Raw genomic sequence first — 19,507 nt, 5'->3', positions numbered from 1 at the left:
CTGGCACAGTCCAATGTCTTCTTAGCACATAAACAAATAGATTTTTTGTTTGTTTGTTTGTTTGTTTGTTTCTTTGACACAATATCACACAGACCTTATTCTTGTCAGTTGAAAGGATTTTAGGCTGCAAGGTACACTTCTTGGTCACAGACAAACCACGGCAAAGAAATACATTTGTACCTTTTATTCTGGTCATCATCATCTTTCTATAACGTGAACCCAACCTCTTTGCACTCTCATTCTTAGGGCCGTTCTATCCCGTTGCTTCTTCGTTTTGATTCAGTGGCCCATCCCTTTCCCATAACCCCGGGATGCTCAAAGGGACCTCAGCTTGACCCGCTCTCTGCTACACTACATCTATCTGAGTTTTGGCCTGAAGCTTTGTGTGAGTGAAAACAACGGCGATCAGATTGCAGTATGTTATTTATGCGCTGCGTTGAAATGCCCAGGATCGTGAGTGTTTGGGGTTATTTCTAAATCTGTTGTTGTGTTCGAGAAGACTGGTGGACCAGCGGGGGAAGAGTCTTTTTTCTGTGAGGCGTAAACACTTTTGATTTAGTTGACCTCATAGCGCCTGCTTTTTTGCCTGTTTTGTGACTCTGTGGGGGATTGTTTACACGACTTAGCCTCCTCATGTCTGACTTTTATTATGTGCCTTGCATGCTCCTTTTACATGCAGATTTCAATCCAAGTTGTTTCCCTTCGTATTAAAGAAGAGAGATTGTTTATAGCTCATTGTAGAATTGCCGGGCTGTGAATTGGTGGTGAAATATTGTGGTGGTTTTGTACAATATCATTTGGAAACACTAACACATTCTGTCGTGCTTTTTGCTTGCTCAACTCTTTGCAGAAATGTTTACATAAAAGTGACTGTTCCCCTTTGTGCTCGGGAATGTGTATTTTATCTCAACGCTTTTTGAAAGTCACGTGGACCCGTTGACCTCTGAGCTGCCCACGCGTGTCCCAGGGAGTCGCAGGTAAAAAAAAAAAAAAAGAAAGAAGGATGCTCGCACAGAAAGAGCGCCTGTGCGGGTGGAGAAAGAGGGATGTAGGTCAGTGGCAGCAGGAAGCAGTGTCTCTGTGGCCTAATTGTCTCCGGGCCTTGGGAGCCCATTTGAAGTCCCTGCAGTTAGCGTGCCTGGGCCCGGGCCAGCTCGCTTGTTTGTTTGAGAGACTTGTGCTTGTGCGGAGAATTTGACATGGACTCTGTGGTCAGTAAACAATAAACAAAACACGCCCACTCGTTATATTTCCCTGTCTGCGCTAATGAGAGTGTGTGACGAAAAAGCCCTGGACATTTACACATTTTTTCGAAACCCTGAAAATGAAGGACGAGCCATGCCTTTTCCAGTGAATTTTATTGGATGTCATAAAAATCACTAGAAGCCATGCAGCAAAATGAGTTGGCTGTGGCGAAAAGAGCTGCGTATGATTATCTGCATATTACAAGCAAGCAGAACAAACTTATTCTAGTTCACTCATCTGGGTTGAATGCGCTCAGGAAAGGTTTAAAACAGACAGAGCATAAAGTATTACATTTTTGATGTGGACCGTCTGGATTTAGCATTTGGATTGAACATTGTAACTTTAAACTACATTCCTACTGTCAATAATGTGAATAATATACTGAAGACATTATTACTTATTCGGCTAAATCATCATCAAATCATCAAACTATTTACAGATCCAAAAAATACATGCACTCCAAACAAATATGAACAGCATGAGGAAGTACTTAAAAGGCCTTTATTTAGATGGTCAAGCCAGCATGTTTCGACCACCAGGTCTTCATCAGGGCTTAATATTAGATCAATGTCCCCATTGAGATTAAAGTTACAAAACACATACCTTCAATCATTTTAAGGATTTGGCAAGTAATGTTTTGGACAAATTGTGATATTTGGTTGTCTCCAAACACTGCTAGCCATCACTGACTCTGGCTTTTTACAAACAAAACACATTTCATAATTCATCTCATTAGTTTTTTGCCCCTACTTTCCCTAAAAACCCTATTGCCTAAAACCTTTTACTGTCAATCTAATATGAGTAAGACTGGCAATATATGCACACAAAGTGGCAGCTAGTGACCATGTTGATCTAGGGTTATAAGACCGCTGAGGATCATTTCCAAGCCCGTTGACTAAATGTGTTCCTAATTGTATAAAGCACAGAGCGATTTCCTGTTGTGTTTCAGTGTGAATGTCTGTTTGTACAGTGTGGCATTTACCATCAGGGTGAGAATCCGAGCAGCGTGCCCAGGTCCAGTAGCTACCGTTACTCGTCGAGTGGAGCTCACTGACTTGACTGTTTGTGTAAGTTCACAATTATAATGAATGACAGGCGCGGGAGGAGAGAGGCAAAGCTAACAAATCCAACTCTGTCCAAACAACAAAAGTACAGTATTGGACTGCGGTGGGTGTTGTGTGAGGCCTGTGATCCGTGCCCTGTGTATGCGGTAACCTGAAACCGCAGGGAAAAACGTTCCTAGAATTCCGGCTGGGTTTGGTGTCGTGGCTTGCTCACTGGAGCCCCCTGAGTGGTGCTGGGAATGTGGCCTCTGCACGCAGGGCTGCAGAGTGAGGGGAGCTCCACACCCCACACCTAATCTTTTTTTCTTTCTCTTTTTCATCCACCCAATATTAGACTATAGATCTGGATGGACTGTGAAGAGGTGGCATTTCGGAATGACCAAACTTTGATAAAGCACATAGTTTAGCTTAGTATTTGTCTCACATAGGGGCACTCATATGTAGACTAGCGCTACTCCTGGTAACTTTGGGTCTTTTGGCAGATTCCACTCTGGACATTGATGAAAAGTCACTCACATCACATGCTTCCACATGTTGTACACACCTGCACATGTTCTCCTGCCCTTTGTTTACAATAGCATCTAAATAGCTCTCCGAGACCCCTTTAACTTTGCCGTGCGTCGCTTGACATCCCAAGCTACAAACACTACGAGGAAATGTGTATTAAACCAAAGCATCTGCAGATCCAGCGCCTGCTCTCAATATTGACACGCATTTACAAATATTTCCAAGGACTAAGCTTTTAAAGAGCGTCACAAAGAGCGGTGAAATAAATAATTTACATTTTTATACTGCTCAGTTGTTACCATTGAGTAAGTACCCAAAGTGCAGCAGTCATCTCGGTTTATGCTGCAGGAAAATGGATGGCTTGAGTAAATATTGGTGCGAACAAAACCAGATCATGCACCGGACCACACAATAAGATTCGTATTAATCAAATCTCGGAGTGCATTCGTCTTGAGATGCCACTCCTTTGATATGTGCTCTTGACACCCAGCTGCGAGGCCTGTTTCGAACATATATGATCACCAGGACTGGGACTTGTGCCCAGAAAGTCCCTTTGACCATGTATTTTGCCAGCGCCACCATCTGTCCCACTTCATTCAAGCTAACAGCCCTTCCTCTTGAGTCCTCGGGAATACGCGCCCGCGACGCCCTAGCCCCATGAGCAGTTTACACAGCATCACACGTTATAATCCCAAATGTTATTCTGGTGTCACATGGCTGTAATTAGAGCCCAGTCTATATCTTTCCAATCTAAAAAGTGCTCTCGAATGTCCTGCCTTATTGGCCACCCGGGGACCACTTGTTAAAGATGTGTGCGGCTGCTTTTTGCGCATATACGAGGCATGGCAAATGCAGTGCGGGGCTGTCACTGTAGGCCGCACATGTCTATATACCCACGGCAGGAGATTGGGCAGAGTAGCCATGTGCCCTTTACTGCTGTGGAGAGAGCGTGATCCATGACCCCTTCACTCAACACCCCCATAAGCCTCTTCTGCCCTGTGTGGCTATGTCTGGGTATGCGAATGCCTGGGCGCTTCACTGACTCTAATGCACATGTACATGTGAGTGCAAAGACATAATGTTTGCGCTGACTTTTCAGTGTTTACTTAAACCACGTCCATCGTTGTCATCAAGAGCGTCTATAAGTGTAATAAGTCTGGAAACTGATGCCTGTGTAGAGCAGTAGATGTACATACAAGAGTATGTACGGCACACAAATGCATACTGTATGTATATACTGTATATATATTTGGGGGAAAAAAGCTATTTACACTTTTTTTTTGTCCATCAATTAGTTAGATTTCAATATTTCTTATCATTGAAATTGGAAATTAATTATACTGTATATCTTCTAACCCAATGCAGAACTGCTACTTGAATATTTATTTTTAAGTTCATACTTTGAAATAAAAAGCAATTAATACAAATATTCCACATATTTTTTGTTAATTTGTTAATATGTATCAAAAAGAAAGGTTTGGAAAAATAAAAATGAAAATAAGGACAGTACAGTTAACTTAATAAAAATTAAAATAGCTGTTTTGTATTACTACTGTATTAGCAGTAGCAATAAAAGTACCTTTAGTAGTGCAAAAAATAACAGCTTATTTTATGTTTTCTTATTTATTTATTTATTTTTAATTAGCACTACTTAATCTGTTTGAAGTAATGTATTTTAATAAAGTATAACTTAACTTAATGTATTTTAAGAAACTCTACTTTTCCTTAAGTACACATTTGGAATACTTGTATGTGCATTGAGATCATAGAGAGTCCATTCAAGGTGAAAGTGCTGTTTGGTTGGAAGCCCCCTTTCAGAGTGTCTCTCAGTCCTGGATGAGACAGGCAGACAAACAGGTGGTTGGACCGCAGCAGAGGATCATGGGCCACTCCACCCGTCTGTGCTGTGGGGCATAGTTTACCCTCCCGGCTTTGCCCCTGCCTGCCCTTGTCTGCGTCCATAGACCAACTGCCCCCCCCTCTCCACCCGACCTCTAACCTCAGCTATCCCTGCCCTGCTCGGCATGTGGCCATGTGTTTGCAAAGGCACATAGGTAATTGCCTCTGGCCTGCTTCTTGTGAAAATGTTCCACACACCCACTCTTTATTTCTTTTCTTTTTTTTAAAAGCCATTCTGATGGTTTGGGCTGGCAGCTGTTGTTTCGGGTATTGACTTTATTATTCCTTATTTAATGTATGGGATACTTTTTATTAAATAACACATGATGTCAGATTCACCCCTGCATTTGGCCTGGAAAATGCTGCCATCTACTGGTTCTTAAGTAAAATGCATTCGAAACATTGTGGGACATACACATATCACTTCCAGGTTCATTAAAACGGTGCAGATGCTTTGACCTCCTGGTGGTTGATTCTGGCTTCAAGTTTTGGGGGAAAAAAAAGGAGAATTAGCGTTATTATTTTGTTCTTATAATTATGATCATTTATTTATTCATCTTGTTTCTGAAATTATGCGTATTTAATAAATGTAACTTGAATTGCAGTTGCTGCTGACATAATAGCAGTACTGGCTGTACATATATTTACTCAATTAGAGTCTTAATACTACAATACCACAATTATTCTCACTTTTCAACAATTCTTCTAGTGAATATTGGAATTGTATATAGATGTGCAATGTATTTTCTTACAAGATATAGCTAGTTCACAGCATACAGTTTGCACTGGGGAGCAATGATATTGGAGAGAGGACTGAATTGTGAACTGCTAAACGAATACAAGAATTACCTTCAGAATGTGTTTGTCGGGGTCAAAACCACAGAGTTAACAGGTTTATGTACATAATATGTCTACAGGAGACTTTACTGCTGCCTTTGAAATGTACCAATTGTGTCCATTTTGCACTGATCATTCTACTCCTTTTCCTCCTTTCCCTAACTGCTTCACTAAATCAATTGTGCGGATTTGTTTGCCTGACTGTCAAAAGCTTGTTTCTTCCTTGTGCTCCTCTCATTTGCATGCAGGGCATCCAGAACATAACTTTCTGATTTGTCCTAATAGTTTGTTCCCAGAGCTTTGTGTGGTCTGTTGAGTCAGCTTGATGTGTGCTGCTGGTATCATGCAGCCCGCGACACAGGGAGGAGGGGAGCGGTTATACCCTGTGACAGACAGAGTCGGGACAGCCAGGCATGGGAATGTCCTGAAACCAAACCACAGCCACTTTTCTGCAGCAGTCTTGAGTGTTGAGCTGCCAGCCCAGACTATTAAATCTTAAACATTGAGAAGCAAATGCATGGGATGGGCTTCCTGTCCTGTCTCTGCTCTGTGTCCCTCAATATTACATGGCAGCACAATCAATCACAATTGACGAAAATCACAATTAAATGTATAATTGTGCAGTATAATGCCCTTTAGAAACATGCATCTTGTCTACATGGGGTATTACATCTAGACCCGGCTAAAAACATGTTCTGAAATGTATGTGGTTCTTGTATTAGTTCATATTTGAGTCCAGTGAACTGACTATTGATCATAAAATAGAATTCCCAACTCTAATCACAATTTGAATCGCATTGCCACATATTCATTTGTATTGCTGGCTTTCGAAGTTTCCCATTGTTTAAAATGAGCCTAAATGTTGAGTAAACATTAACATTAAAATACATTAATCCTTCAACTCTTATTGTCAGTGTTGGGAGACATGCACCCCCATCTTCATCTCTCACCTTGTATTATATAACGATGTGTACATTCTTGATATTTCTTTTGATATTTCAGTGACCTTTGTGAAAAGTGACTTGCTGAGGCTATTTCCCCCAAACATCTTTACAGCTTATGTACATGTAATGTTCACCAAATGCCACTAGAGTGCAGTATTGGACCAGCTCTTTAACATACAAGGTGATTGCAGTACATGCAGGAAATGTCTTTTCCTCTGTGGTAGACTTCTGTGGTAGACTATGCTCATTTTGTTGTGGAGTTGACAACATGCTTTTCAAAACCCCATAGCTTTTAGAAACGCTAAGTAACTACATTATTAGTTTTATTTACCCGGAGGAACATGTGTTTAAAATACAAGTTGAAAAATTGGATGCCCGCAGCGACTCATTCACACCAAATAATTCCAGCTCTTTTGCGGCAGTGGTGATAGTTTGACAAATCAATAGTTGCTCATTAGACTGAAGTAGCCCTGAGATGAAGTATACTTGGCACTATAGATGCGGGTAATGAGCCACTGATGATAGTCTTGACAGTAGATGGCCTGCAGACCAAACAGACAGGAACAGGTAGGCTCAATAAAAGTGATCACATGCAATCGGTATGTGTAGTTACATGTCGATTGTAAAGTCTGAGTACACCGTGGGCCTTGCTAATACTATGGTCATTATTAGTGTCTTACCTCTGTACACACTGAAATTCCCATGTGGCTGGCCAAGGCATGTTTTAGATTTAACACTGATGGATGTGTTTAATTAGGTTGAAATGCACTGGAAATATGAAGTACCACTAAGAAGGTCTTGATCTACAGTATGTCGGTAAATATTGGCATCAAATTATTGAAGAAGTATGACCATGAGTAGTTGAGTATGAGTACACCATTTTTGTTGCTCTTTTGTCACTTACTTTTTTGTGGGTCAGGGGTTAGGGTTTTAATGAGGGAAAGGAATGGCAAATGTCATGTACGTTTCTTTTTTAGTTTTTGTTTTCTTTTTTTCATAACATGCTTTATTTTTATTTCTGAAAAGGTGCCGGCTGGAGGTGTTTTTAGTGTCAGTGCCATCTGTTGAATGGCTTTGACCGTGGCACCTCAACTTTTCTGTTTACGTTTTTTGTTCCAGTTCACAGTCGTGTCCAGGACAGCCTTCGTAGATACTTGCTCTCTGTCCATTTTATTGATTTTAAAGCCTGAATGTTCTTTCTGGTGGTGGTGGTGTTGGCTGAGAGACATGTTTCTTCCTTAACAGTCTTTGAGTCCTGTATGTTGACTGGGGTCATTCTTTTGTCGCCTGAAGTCTTTATCCATGCCCTCATTTTACCGATTCGAGTGTTGGCGTGGTCGAGCTGCTTCTGTGCCGCCTGTTTTTTCTGCTCTTGGTTCTGGACCTCAGCCCTCAGCTCCTTTGCTTCTTTTGTGTGGAGCAAGATGTCTGCCTGCTCCAGCTGGTTGGCCTTGTCCTTGATACGTTTCTCGAAAGTCTCGTTCTTTTGAATCTGGATTTGTAGTTTGTCTGTTGTCTGTATATATATTTTTCTTTCTTTTGGAGCAGGGCAGTGGCATGTTCCAGCTGGATGGACTTGTTCTTGGTCAGTCTTATCTGGTTGTTGAAGAGATTGTTTCAGTGTTTTATTTTCACCCGCCGAAGCTCCTCCTGAAGCTGCTGTATCTGTCACCCTTCCTCTGGGCCAGTGGGGTCTTTAAAAGTTGGTGTAGTCTGGACTGGGGCAGGAGTTGCAGAGTCCAGGCGGGTCAGGTCCTCCTCAGTGCCCCCTGTTGGTGTTGGGGGGTAGAGTATGGCCTCCAGGTCAAATGCCGGGTCATAAATGCGGATTTGTCAAAATGACTTGTAAAGGACTATAATTTACAAGGCTCTTGTAAATTGTATTGTACTGGGTTTGTGCTGGTGTTATGAATAGTTATACAATTACTAAAATAAAGTAGTTTGTGTTTTGTTCCCATGCATTTATATCATTAATGCTACGTTATAACAGTGTTATCAAGCTATAATTGTTTTGTAAAGTTAAGTGTTACCAATATTTAAACAAATTAATATCATGGGGGTCAGTGGGCACCTCCACCTGAGGAGGGGGGAGGACTGCTGAGGGAACTTACTCCCCAAAGCAAGAGGGAGTGAGTGGACACTCTCTATGATGTATTGCATGATGGATGAGTGAGGGTAACACAGCTAGCAAAGTTTTATGTGCTTGGTAAAATAATGTGTCTCCTCTCCATTATCATGTATGATACCTGTTAACCTTTTAGCTTGGGCATCAAATTCAATTAAATGTGAAATACCGATACATGTCATTCTTGAATTTGTTTAGCTTGTGTTCAAGCTGCTCATATTCCTGACCCCAAAGGTGAAAGACCTGTAAGTAATAGCAGCTCTATAATCAATATGAAAAATCAAACCAAAAGAGGTTTTGACTGAGCCCATTCAGTGCTGCTGTGACACGTTTTACTGCACTTTGGAGAGTAGATTTTCATGCTGTAATACCTATTAGTAACTTGAGCTGTTGGGCCTTCAACCATATAGTCATTACAGTACAACCATGCAGTAAAGTGGCCTGTGTTGGTAAAATCACCCTGGGACCCCTTAAGAAGTGGCAAAGCCATTGAGAGCACATAGTGGTGTGTAATTCCAGCTTGACCACAAAGCCATAAACAGCCATAATTCATTGGTCCACAAAGGCAGGAGCGCCACCAGCTGTGCACAGGTGTCCAGCTCCAGGTAAAGTGGAAGGAAAAACAAGTCCGCCTGCTGGACAGACATTTTTACGCTAAATCACTGCTATAGAGCCATTTAAATAATGTATCATTGCGGGGATGTTACCAGTTTGCACTAGATTTACTTTTTTTAATTGACAACACTGTATCTTGACTGTATCTATGATACTGTTCATTTTTACTTTGTGCAATCAGTATTTTGGATTTCTTTAATGATATATTGATTGAATATGGGAAAATATGATACTTGAGTAAGTAATAAGTATTATGTGAACTCCAACAAAGTAATAACAAAATAAATGGAGTAAAGCAGAAACTAAAAGGCCAACACATGTGTCTGATTTCGCAGTAACTTTTGCCTGAGTGAGCCTCATTAGCCTTGATGTCATAGTTGCTCTGAGCAGCCATTAAGTTGGACTCTCCCTGGGACATGCTTGGCCATGGAGCTGTTTCATGTCCATAACCCAAAGAGGAGCGCAGGTCAAACAGATAAAAACAACACAGTATGAAATATTCACTGCCCCCCAGGTACAAGTTCAACTTGCAGCCAGCTGGTTCTATGGTGTGCAGCTAACAATTTGAAATGCCAAAAGACAAAAGACTGACTTAGAGGCACGTGGTTTAAAATAACCAAGGCCGTTTGACTTGGATGGAAGAGGCAGTGATGCAACATGGAAAGAAAAGAAACACTGACTATTTGAGCCTGTTTGTCCTCCAGATGACCCCACTTATTTGCCTGGGATGTTCTCAAAACATTGTATTTGATTGAAACATATCCAGTGTAATTTAGTGTCTCTGATGCAAAACATGTTTCAGTATAGCTCTTCTTAAGAAGATTTAAAATGTTTTGGTGCAAGTAACCACCCATTATCCAGCTGAAATATATACCTTTGGTGTGTTTGTGATGGCTGAGTATATTTCATATTGCTCGGAGGTAGTGCAGGCCACAGGCTTGTGCAGCTTCTATGTGTTTGCACATGCTTGTGTTTACTGGCCAGGAGACCGCGGCAGCACATATCTCATGGTGATTAAATGTTTGCTAGTAGCTTTTGACCAGATGCCTGTCTGTTCATGTGCTTGGTGTTAACAGTGAATTGACGTCCACTGTGTGAGAACAGTCTGGCCTTTCAGAACAAACCCTCTCGTTCACAAGATTTCAACTTGTCCAAGCCCTGCTCGTAAAGTCACTGACTACAAACAACTCAATCCTTCCTTTGCTCTTATACTGCTGTCACCTTCTCCTGCATCCACTCTCTGAGCTGCAATATAAAAACATTCTTGTAAAAAGCAATGTATGGGACAGTATATTTACACAAAATGTTCTTTACTTCTTGACTTAAATACATCTGCATTTAAATAAATACACAGCATCAGCTTTCACTCACAGCAGCCCTATTCAAAGTAACACTGAACACTGAATTAAAAATACGTTGCTTGTTATTCGAATCGTCCACTAACTTCTAGAGAACACTTATTCACTAATTAAGCCTTTAAGCATGAGTATGATAATCAGCCAGGACAACCTCAATCTGCTTTGTCTGGGGCCTCGGGACTCCCACTCACTTAGGTGCTAACCTTACTTTGTACCTTGCTTCTAATGTTTACATTCTGGTGGATGCATTATTCATAATTAACGCACAGAATGTGGTTTAGCCAAGAGCCTACCTGCGGGCCCTCGCATAGATCAGAACTGCTGGGCGAGGGGTCAGTGTAAGGCAGCGCAGGTCACTTCTTGCTTATGCTGCAGGCAAAAAAAGGAGAGACAAGAACAGCTGCCTTTGGGAAGTGCATCAATTGTGTGTTCACAGCCCAGTGATTCCTCCCATAGAAGTCAAAAAGTCACAAGCATTCAATTTAAATGCCCCAGATTGAGAGCAACAACTGCTGTGCTTTGCTTTCCTTACACAACTACTAGTCTGCTTAACGCTTTATGAATATAATTTACTTTCAAACGTGTCCATTAGGAAAGTTGAATATACATGTACATGTTGAGTATCACTATAATATAATACTAATCTTGTGTATTGATGGTGGACAGCTGTGACAGCTAAAAATATCTACTTTCACCATACACATAATATTCTGCTATCCACTGCACTGCACTGTTATTTTAGTACTTTTAGAGGCCGTGTACCTAAGTTTTTCTTGTTGTGGAGTGAAAGCTGACATTTGGCAACTGTGCGCTGTGCATCTAATGGAACAGCATTTTTATCGACTGTGAAGTAGCCGGTCTCTAAAAGTTGTGACACATGTTTATTAGGTCTTCCCTTTGCACCCTCTTTCTTTGTTCGTGAACACAAATTGGGTACAGGGCCTTCACTAAGGATACCATCAACCTCTAAAATGCTGATACCTGATAAAAACTTGTCGGATATGGCTCATCCATGACTTGTCTATCCACATGGCCCGATTTCCTGTGATGTCTTGTTATGACAGGCCTCATAGAGCTCCATGTAGAATCAAACTAAGCCCTCGGTGAAGCCAACCCGAGCCAAGCGCTCTTTGCCAAATGCACCCTTTTGTTAGCGTCCCATCTGATGAGCTCACATCCGGCCAACTCTGTTATCGCGGGCCAAGCCTTGAGACTGACACGCACACGCTCCAAAGCACACATCCATCCACTTTGCACAACTGCTTAGGGCTGTTTGATTCTTCAATTAATCATTCATGTCCAAGGCGGAGGTCAGTGTCCAAGCGCAATCGATTGTTCCATCTCCACAAGGGGAAAATTTAGAGCTGCTGGCAATTAACAGCTTGACTTGCTCTCAAAGAGGTCAGTGTTGCACTACTCTTACTTCTGCTACTAAAAGTTTGAGTAAAATTGTTGCTTTTACTACAGTTAGAAAGTGAGTAAGTAAAGTTTATGTGAACATGGGTCGAGGTGTTTTGAAATACAACTACTAATACCTTTTTGCTACTTCAACACATCAAACTACAAAGGGCTAAATTTAACATTTGTTCCCATATTTATCTGCTGAAAATGTATAGATCTAATTGTCTGTTTAAATTAGTTAAATGTTCTTTTTTTCCCCATGGTTTCAGATTTCAGAATTATTTTTAAGGAAAACGCATAATTTTACATATGTAACTAATTAAATTTCCTATCTGGGTCACGGCTTGTCATCCAAGAGTGTGAACAATTTGTGGTTGCTGTATACATTTGTTTGTGGGGAACAGACTACGAGAACTCCCTAGTGTCAAACCGGGCAATTGAAAAAGGAAGGAGGTATAAACAAGAGTGGCATGTAAAGTAATGTGTATCAGCCGAGGCTTATAAGGGAGATGTTAGCATTTTTATGGACTGGCTCTAAAATGCTGTTTCAGCGAGACGAGGGAGCACAGACCTTATCAAGACGTTGCTTAGATCAACGGCCAAAGAATCTTCACTTCAGCACTTTTATGATTGCCTTTTCTCATATTGACTTGAATATACAAGTGGCTGCATGCACGACCACATTCCGATAACACACTTACACCGCAGCCCATGAGAGACAGACATACGAAGACACTGGCTTTACATGATAAATAATCACTTTATCAGGCCTTTGCACTGTGAGAGAGCATCCACTGATTCCATGCCAACGAGCTATTACCCTCAAGGCTGTGAAACCCTTCATATGAGATTACTATCAACTTGTAATTACTACATTACATTTCGTAAAGAAGACTCAAAATGACTTGGTTTCTAACATGTATTTTCTTGTTTTTTTTTTGTCCACAGCTACACAAGCAGAGTGGTTGGAAACGGTTTGCACGCTCAGAGGCAAAACCCAGAGGTCAAAGTCCGTACTCCGGATCCTGGTCTGGCAGAGGTTAAGGACAGACTGGAGCGCTTCTGTCAGGTCTGTTTGTTTTATATATATATATATATATATATATATATATATATTTCTATATATATATATATATATATATATATATATATATATATATTTCTATATATATGAGCAGAGTGAAATCTCTTTTCAGTATATCGTGTTTGGGGATACTAATGGAAAAAAGGAGTCAGTTATGTTCGGGGTGTATTGTGCTGCGCTGCTCCCTGACAGGTGTGAAACATGCTTATAAACTCATTCCCAAAAAACAACTTTGCATTAACAACAAGAATGTGTTAGGAAAGTTAGTTGGACAGTTTGGACAATATAAACTTAAAGCAGCACCAAGTAACTTGTTTACCTTAATAAATCTATTCCGTAGTACCTCTGGGGGTAATACAAGTGTTAATGGGACGATTGGGGGGTTTCATCTCCTTTCATCTCCCCCAGTGTCTCTGGGCAGAAAACCACAGTTGCAACTTTCCTGCCACCGGGTCAGAGCCACCAATACACACTAATGGAATCACAAAAAGAAGTTAACAGGCTAACAGGAAAAGTAAATTGCGGGCTAGCGTCACTTTAGCAGTATTGGATGTACAATTATCCTTCTCACCCTTTGTCTTTTCTGTCAGCATAGTATAAATTTACTCTCACGGACAAGTAATGAGTAAAAAAAAACAAGCTACGGCAGCTGCAGTGGCGCTTATGGCCTCTAGGGGCATGAGTTACTTAGTATTGCTTCAACTTATCTACATTTCTGTTTTGTTGGAAGACAAAAAATTGGGTGCAGGGCCTTTATTATACTCATCTTTAAATGTGATTCAAAGCTCATGAAAATGACTCATGTAAAGGACACGGTGACCAAAAAATGAATTATGTTGGAAAGGGAAAGATGAGAGGAAGAGGGCAAAAGTTCAGGCGTGAGTGACACATGGGCAGAGATGACTGGGGCAGCTTCAAAGTCTCCCTGTTTGTCATGTAGATAGGGCACAGGACTGAAAGGGTTCAGAAGAAAAGAGCTGGTTCACACAGGCGCCGGAGGCCATCGGAGACACACACACACACACACACACCAGAGCTGGGTGTCCCCACACTGGCCTTTCTACTCATTCTGCACTGAAAATATTGCGTGTCTTTTGATCTTTCTATTTTTGTAATTTGCTCTTCCAAACGGTATAACTGGTGGTTAAATTGGCTGCGTACTGTACATTAGCATTCAGTGCACACCCCGACTTCACTCATGGCTTAATTTGCACCCCACAGTCTGGATTCTCACATTTATCCAAGTTAAATGCATGGAAGTTCAGGCCCCCCAGTGCTGATGGCATGTTTTTGTGGTCTGGTTTCGACACACTCCATTCATTTTCGTGACAGACAGTTGCTGCTCCTCGTGAAAGAACAAATGCTTCTGACTAACTATCGCTTCAAAATAACAGGAAGATACTGACAATCTGGATTCTCAAACCAGTTCATTATAAAAAATAAAACACAGTGTCCCATTTATTCCCCAAAAGTGTTCTGAAGAGCCTTCTCTAGTTTCAAATTATGATCAAATAAAACTCGTTTGAAAAGTACCCGGTTGTGTCCTGGGGAACAGTGTACAGTGATTTATTCCCTGACTCTGGCTGATATTTTTGTGGCTGACAGCTCCTCATAATTTTTGGCAGTCAGCTCTGATTCATAGTACGGAGACTGTCAAGTGGCCCGTTGTCATGGTAACAGTGCAGAGATGCGCCGGGACGTCCTGTTGCCATAATGTGTTCAAAAACTCACATGTAAGTGATGCAGTCACAACGAGCATGATCACAAAGCAGCACAGAGCTTTATGAGTAATTCAGATTCAACTCTTATAAACTACATTCAAAAAGTAGTCATTTAAAACAAGCATGGGATCACGTTTGATCCTTAGCAATTTTGTAATATATTACATTTTGCATCATGTTATCAGATGCATCATTTTGTAATTGTGAGAAACATACTGTACAACTTAAATTACCCACCAGAATACAAATGTTGTATGATAAAAAGGTAAATTATATAAAATAAACTGTTGTTGTAAAGATAGATAACTCCACTCTATATACATCATTGAGTTTCCTCTTACCATCCATCCCCAAAAGTCATCCGCAACACTGCCAACTATATTTTCATTTTATAACCGAGAGCTTTTGCAAGTTGAATATGCTCTACCTCCTGGATTAGCGACAGGCCGGTGTGTTTTTAATAGAGGAAAGTAGTTGGTAACCGATGCAGTAAGAGGATTGGCACCGGGCGGCTAATGTCTCACACACTCTGACCTCCCTTCCACACAGGCCTTTCTGCATTTTAATGCGGCATACTAAATTAATGTAAGCGTACGCAAGAGCCTAACGTTTGATTCATGCACACACATACAGCTGCGGCAAATGGTATGTCAACACCTCATCCGTATTGATCTACACAGCAGGCCTAATGTGAATGTTCCTCTTCACGGCTACTGCTTATATGGACGACACATAATTTTAAAGGCCATTTTTGGACATAAAGCCATTATGCAACTTGCTCTGGGATCTTGGACATTATTGCTCCTTTTAGGCATAAGTCCACTCTCCCCAGGCCCTTAGACAACGCTGCAGACAGGCAGAGTGGCGCTGGAAGAAGGACATGCTACAAGTATCACGGGAGATATGGAGGGACAGTCTCACTCACTAGCAGAAGGCTGTGAAAGAGGCTAAATCCCAACACTGCCCTTGTGTGTTGTTCAGTACTATTAACTCTGTTGTGAGACCTCGCACCAATCCTCTGTCTGGTGCCTCTGTTTCCAAATGTGAGGACTTTTTCTGCTTGTTAGGTGACAAAGTGATGTCTGTGAGCAGACCAGGCTGTTACTCCCTTGAACGTTGCAGTGTCTGACCGCTTTAAACCATGTCTTAAAGTGACTTTGAGATTTTTAAAGCCCAACTTGAAACCTATTTATTCAGGCTGGCTTTTAATACTCAGTAATCCTGTGACATTTCATTTTTATTTTATTATTGTTCACAGTTGTTTTCATTAACATTTTATTGTATCAATTATTGATTGATCGATGAGTCCAGCAGCAAGTGATGTTTGTAAGTGAGAAATAATGGATAATTTGTCATTTTTTATAGGCCTCTTTAATCCAATCAGTGGCAAACAGCGCTAGGCTAAATATTTGTCAAACTCTAGACTACTAGAATTCCTCAGTGCAGTTCCTCAGTGTGTGAGTGATGGGAATGGCCACTGCTTTGTGATTTGGACAGGATGTTGAGTAGGCTCCAGGGTGGAAGTGATGCTGTCTTCACTCTGACATCATCTAGGCACCAAATCAAAACAGTTTCAATGAGCACTTAAACTGGCTTGGACTATTTATTTTGGCTAATGTAACTCTGTGGCAAGGGTCTCCAACCTGTTTTGAGCACATTAAGAGCAGTGGTTTGGTAAAGGGCTAAATCTGACTTGTTTTTGTGTTGTTTACATAATGATCCCAATCTCTACTCAGCGGTGGTGGTGGTAATAAGTGTCTGAGGTGGCTGAAGTTTCCTTCTACTGCTGTGGTGAAGGAGGTTGAGGCAGTAGCTGAGCAATGGCAGAATGATGAATGGGAGCGAGGCATTTATGTGAGACTTTGAGAAAGTTCAAAAAGTATGAATGAATGATTAAATGAATGAATAAGGTGTTCACATCTGACCTAGAAAGTCCCTTCTTAGACTCCAGGTATGCTCTCTGTATACAGCGTTTAGCCCATTGTCTCAGTTTTGCCTGAATGTCAGTCCTGTGACTCATTTTACATTTAGCCTTCGCATTTCTCTCCTTGATGTTTTTTTTTTAAATTTCAAATCTTGGATGTTCTTCTCAGGCATGGCTTGTTTAGTGTGGTCTGCGCTGCAGTCCCATCACTACTCCCAATGCGCTTGCTCCATCTTTGAATGTCTCGGCGCATGGGCCGAGCAGCGCCGTTCATGCCTTGTGTCGGAAACAGAACATTCTCCACGGCTTAGCCTTATTGCTGCTCCCTCAACAGGACTCCGACGTCCACATAGAGCTCCTTTATTTTAGTTTTTTAAACCAGTGCCTCATGGCTTTAAAAAAGTTAGTGGAGTCCGGGGAGTAAAAAAGCACTGGCAGTCCGTCACAGGGAGGGGACAGATTCTTTCCACGTGAAGAAGACTTCGGCCTTCGACGGGGCTTTGCTGCTGCTGTGGCAACATCACACCAACAACTTTCACCACGAGGGGTTTGGTGTGAGCCTGGTAACCAAACTTTACAAAAACAGAAGCGTTTAACTTACTTTTCTGTCTTGATCTCATGGTGTGTAGACTTTCCACTGGATTACAATTGCTATATTTATCAGAATCTGGGACTAGCCTCTTCTGGCAGGGGCATGACTGGCTCAACATTGTCTTTAGTTTGTTGTAGACTATTTGCTGAAACTAATCTGGAATACTGCACGCTGCACTGAGGTAATCTGTGTCAGGGATTACAGGTTGCTGTGAACTACCACATTCATGACAGTATTAGAGCAATGGCTGCTTTTCTGGGTAAAATGATTACGTAAATGTTTTTTTAGGATTAACAGAACTGTTGTCACCACTTCAACTTTGATGAAATTAGATGTCGTTTTACACAAATGTTTGGTTATTTTTTTGTCTACCAAAGACAGTGGACTCATTTTTTCCCCTTTCAGTTTTGTTTTTATCAAATTCTCTCACTGGGTTGCTGTTCTAACATGTCTATGGAATTTGTCACAGTACCTGTCATGCATTTTTCATCACTACCCACTGTGTTGTCATTATATGTTTCTAAAGAAGTAAGCAGGGTGTGACAGTTTGTTGACACTGGCTCATTGAGGATCCACCACGAAAAGACATGGGGTCAATGTAGATGTGATTCAGTTATACGTACTTAAACCTGTATATTTGATCACAATACACTGTTTAGACATATGCCTGACCCATAAAGAGAAATGGCATCATTGTTGCTGCGTGGCTAGCTCGTAGCCACATCCTGCGAAAGGCTAATTACAGCTAGGCAAAACAAACCAACTGTTGTTTTACTGCCCCCTTGTGATTGGAGTGAGTGTCTTTAGTGGTATAGTTCTGCTCATCACTCAAAAACAACATCTACAATAGGGAGAGTTAACAATCCTGTCAAAACGATCCATGATTCATAATTACATAATTTGAACATAGACTTCAGTAGCAATAAACACACCTTATAACATTTACTATTGAGACTCCAACTACTGAGATTATACAGAGAGCCCCAGGAGAGCTGTGTTCTAGTCATTCAAGATTTTTAACCCTTTGTAGAGCAAGTGACTATTTTTGGTAATTTTCACACACTTTACATATGGCCTCCCTGCTGCACATCAGTAAGGTAAAGAAGCATGTAGACCTCACTCAGCCAATCAGAAGAGATCACCCTACATCACAGATCTCACTACTGTGGCATTTGACCAATCAGCAGAGACCGGCCACGCTCTCAACTTCCTGTTTTCTCGGAAGTCTGAAAAAGACCCAAGTGTGGCTAAATTAATGGTACATTTGATGAAACACATTTTATAGCTGAATAAATGTGCTAAATGATGATATATTTGTTGGTCTTGGAAGATGTAGTGAAATAAGTGAAATTACAGCATGAAAAAGGCAGGCACCATATTTGATCATACATCACGTAAACCTAAAGTTAATTAGTTTTGTCCATATTCGGACACCTATTATTCATACTTACATTATTTCCTTCACAAAAGAACCAATAAGCCCTAGGACTACATTTTTATGTTGCCAAAGGTTATTTTTAGTAAAATGTTTAGGCAAACAATATTGGAGGTGTCTGACCCCTCCCACTGCACGTAAAGCACAATCACATTACAGAAGCTCTTGCCTATGTGATCATTCAAACATCAATATCACAACGTCTCCTGAGTACAAGCACCCCCCGAGGCCTCAAAGCACTTTTTGTATATTTAATATTTAAACCTTTGTATTTTTTTTACCCCTTAAAGGGCAATGAACTAAATATGGTGGCTTCGCTCACATTGATTTTCTGCATGACAATAAAAAAAAAAAAAAAAAAAGTTGCAACAGAAATAAACATCCAATAAAACTCTTAAATTGAAGTCATTTATTTCAAAGTGTTTCAATGAGTGCCCAATAATGGGTTAACAAGCGAATACTTGACCTAATAATTGAAGGTAATGATGGTTTCTGTTTGACCACAAAAGAGCAGTAGGTCACAGCTGTGTCACGAACTCGGGCTTGTGGAGGCCTGCAGCGTGGGGCGCGTCTGTTTAACTATATATAAAACTATTCACAGCTCTGCACATCACGCTCAAGAAGACACACGCCTATTTGTTTCGATCACACTTATTTGATTGAACAAGTGAAATTAGCCCTCTTATTACTTTGAATAGAACTGTCAACGTTGTGAGTCATTTTTCTGCGTATCTTCTTGTCGAACTACTTGCAAAG

General features: G+C 41.0%; 1 protein-coding gene across 2 annotated transcripts in view; it reads left to right on the top strand.

The window, feature by feature from the left end:
* The window catches only part of LOC306973182 (glypican-5-like), a 65,307-nt gene that overhangs the window by 29,455 nt on the left and 16,345 nt on the right, over positions 1-19,507 (top strand). For both annotated transcript variants that reach the window (XM_079570035.1, XM_079570034.1), the window contains one exon: positions 12,944-13,064. In XM_079570035.1, coding sequence (XP_079426161.1) covers positions 12,944-13,064 — 121 coding nt within the window. The remainder of the gene's footprint in view (positions 1-12,943; positions 13,065-19,507) is intronic.

The sequence above is a fragment of the Gobius niger genome (assembly GCF_951799975.1).
Source record: "Gobius niger genome assembly, chromosome: 13".
Taxonomy (NCBI): domain Eukaryota; kingdom Metazoa; phylum Chordata; class Actinopteri; order Gobiiformes; family Gobiidae; genus Gobius; species Gobius niger.
The sequence above is the reverse complement of the archived record's forward strand: the minus strand, read 5'-3'. Positions and strand labels throughout refer to the sequence as shown.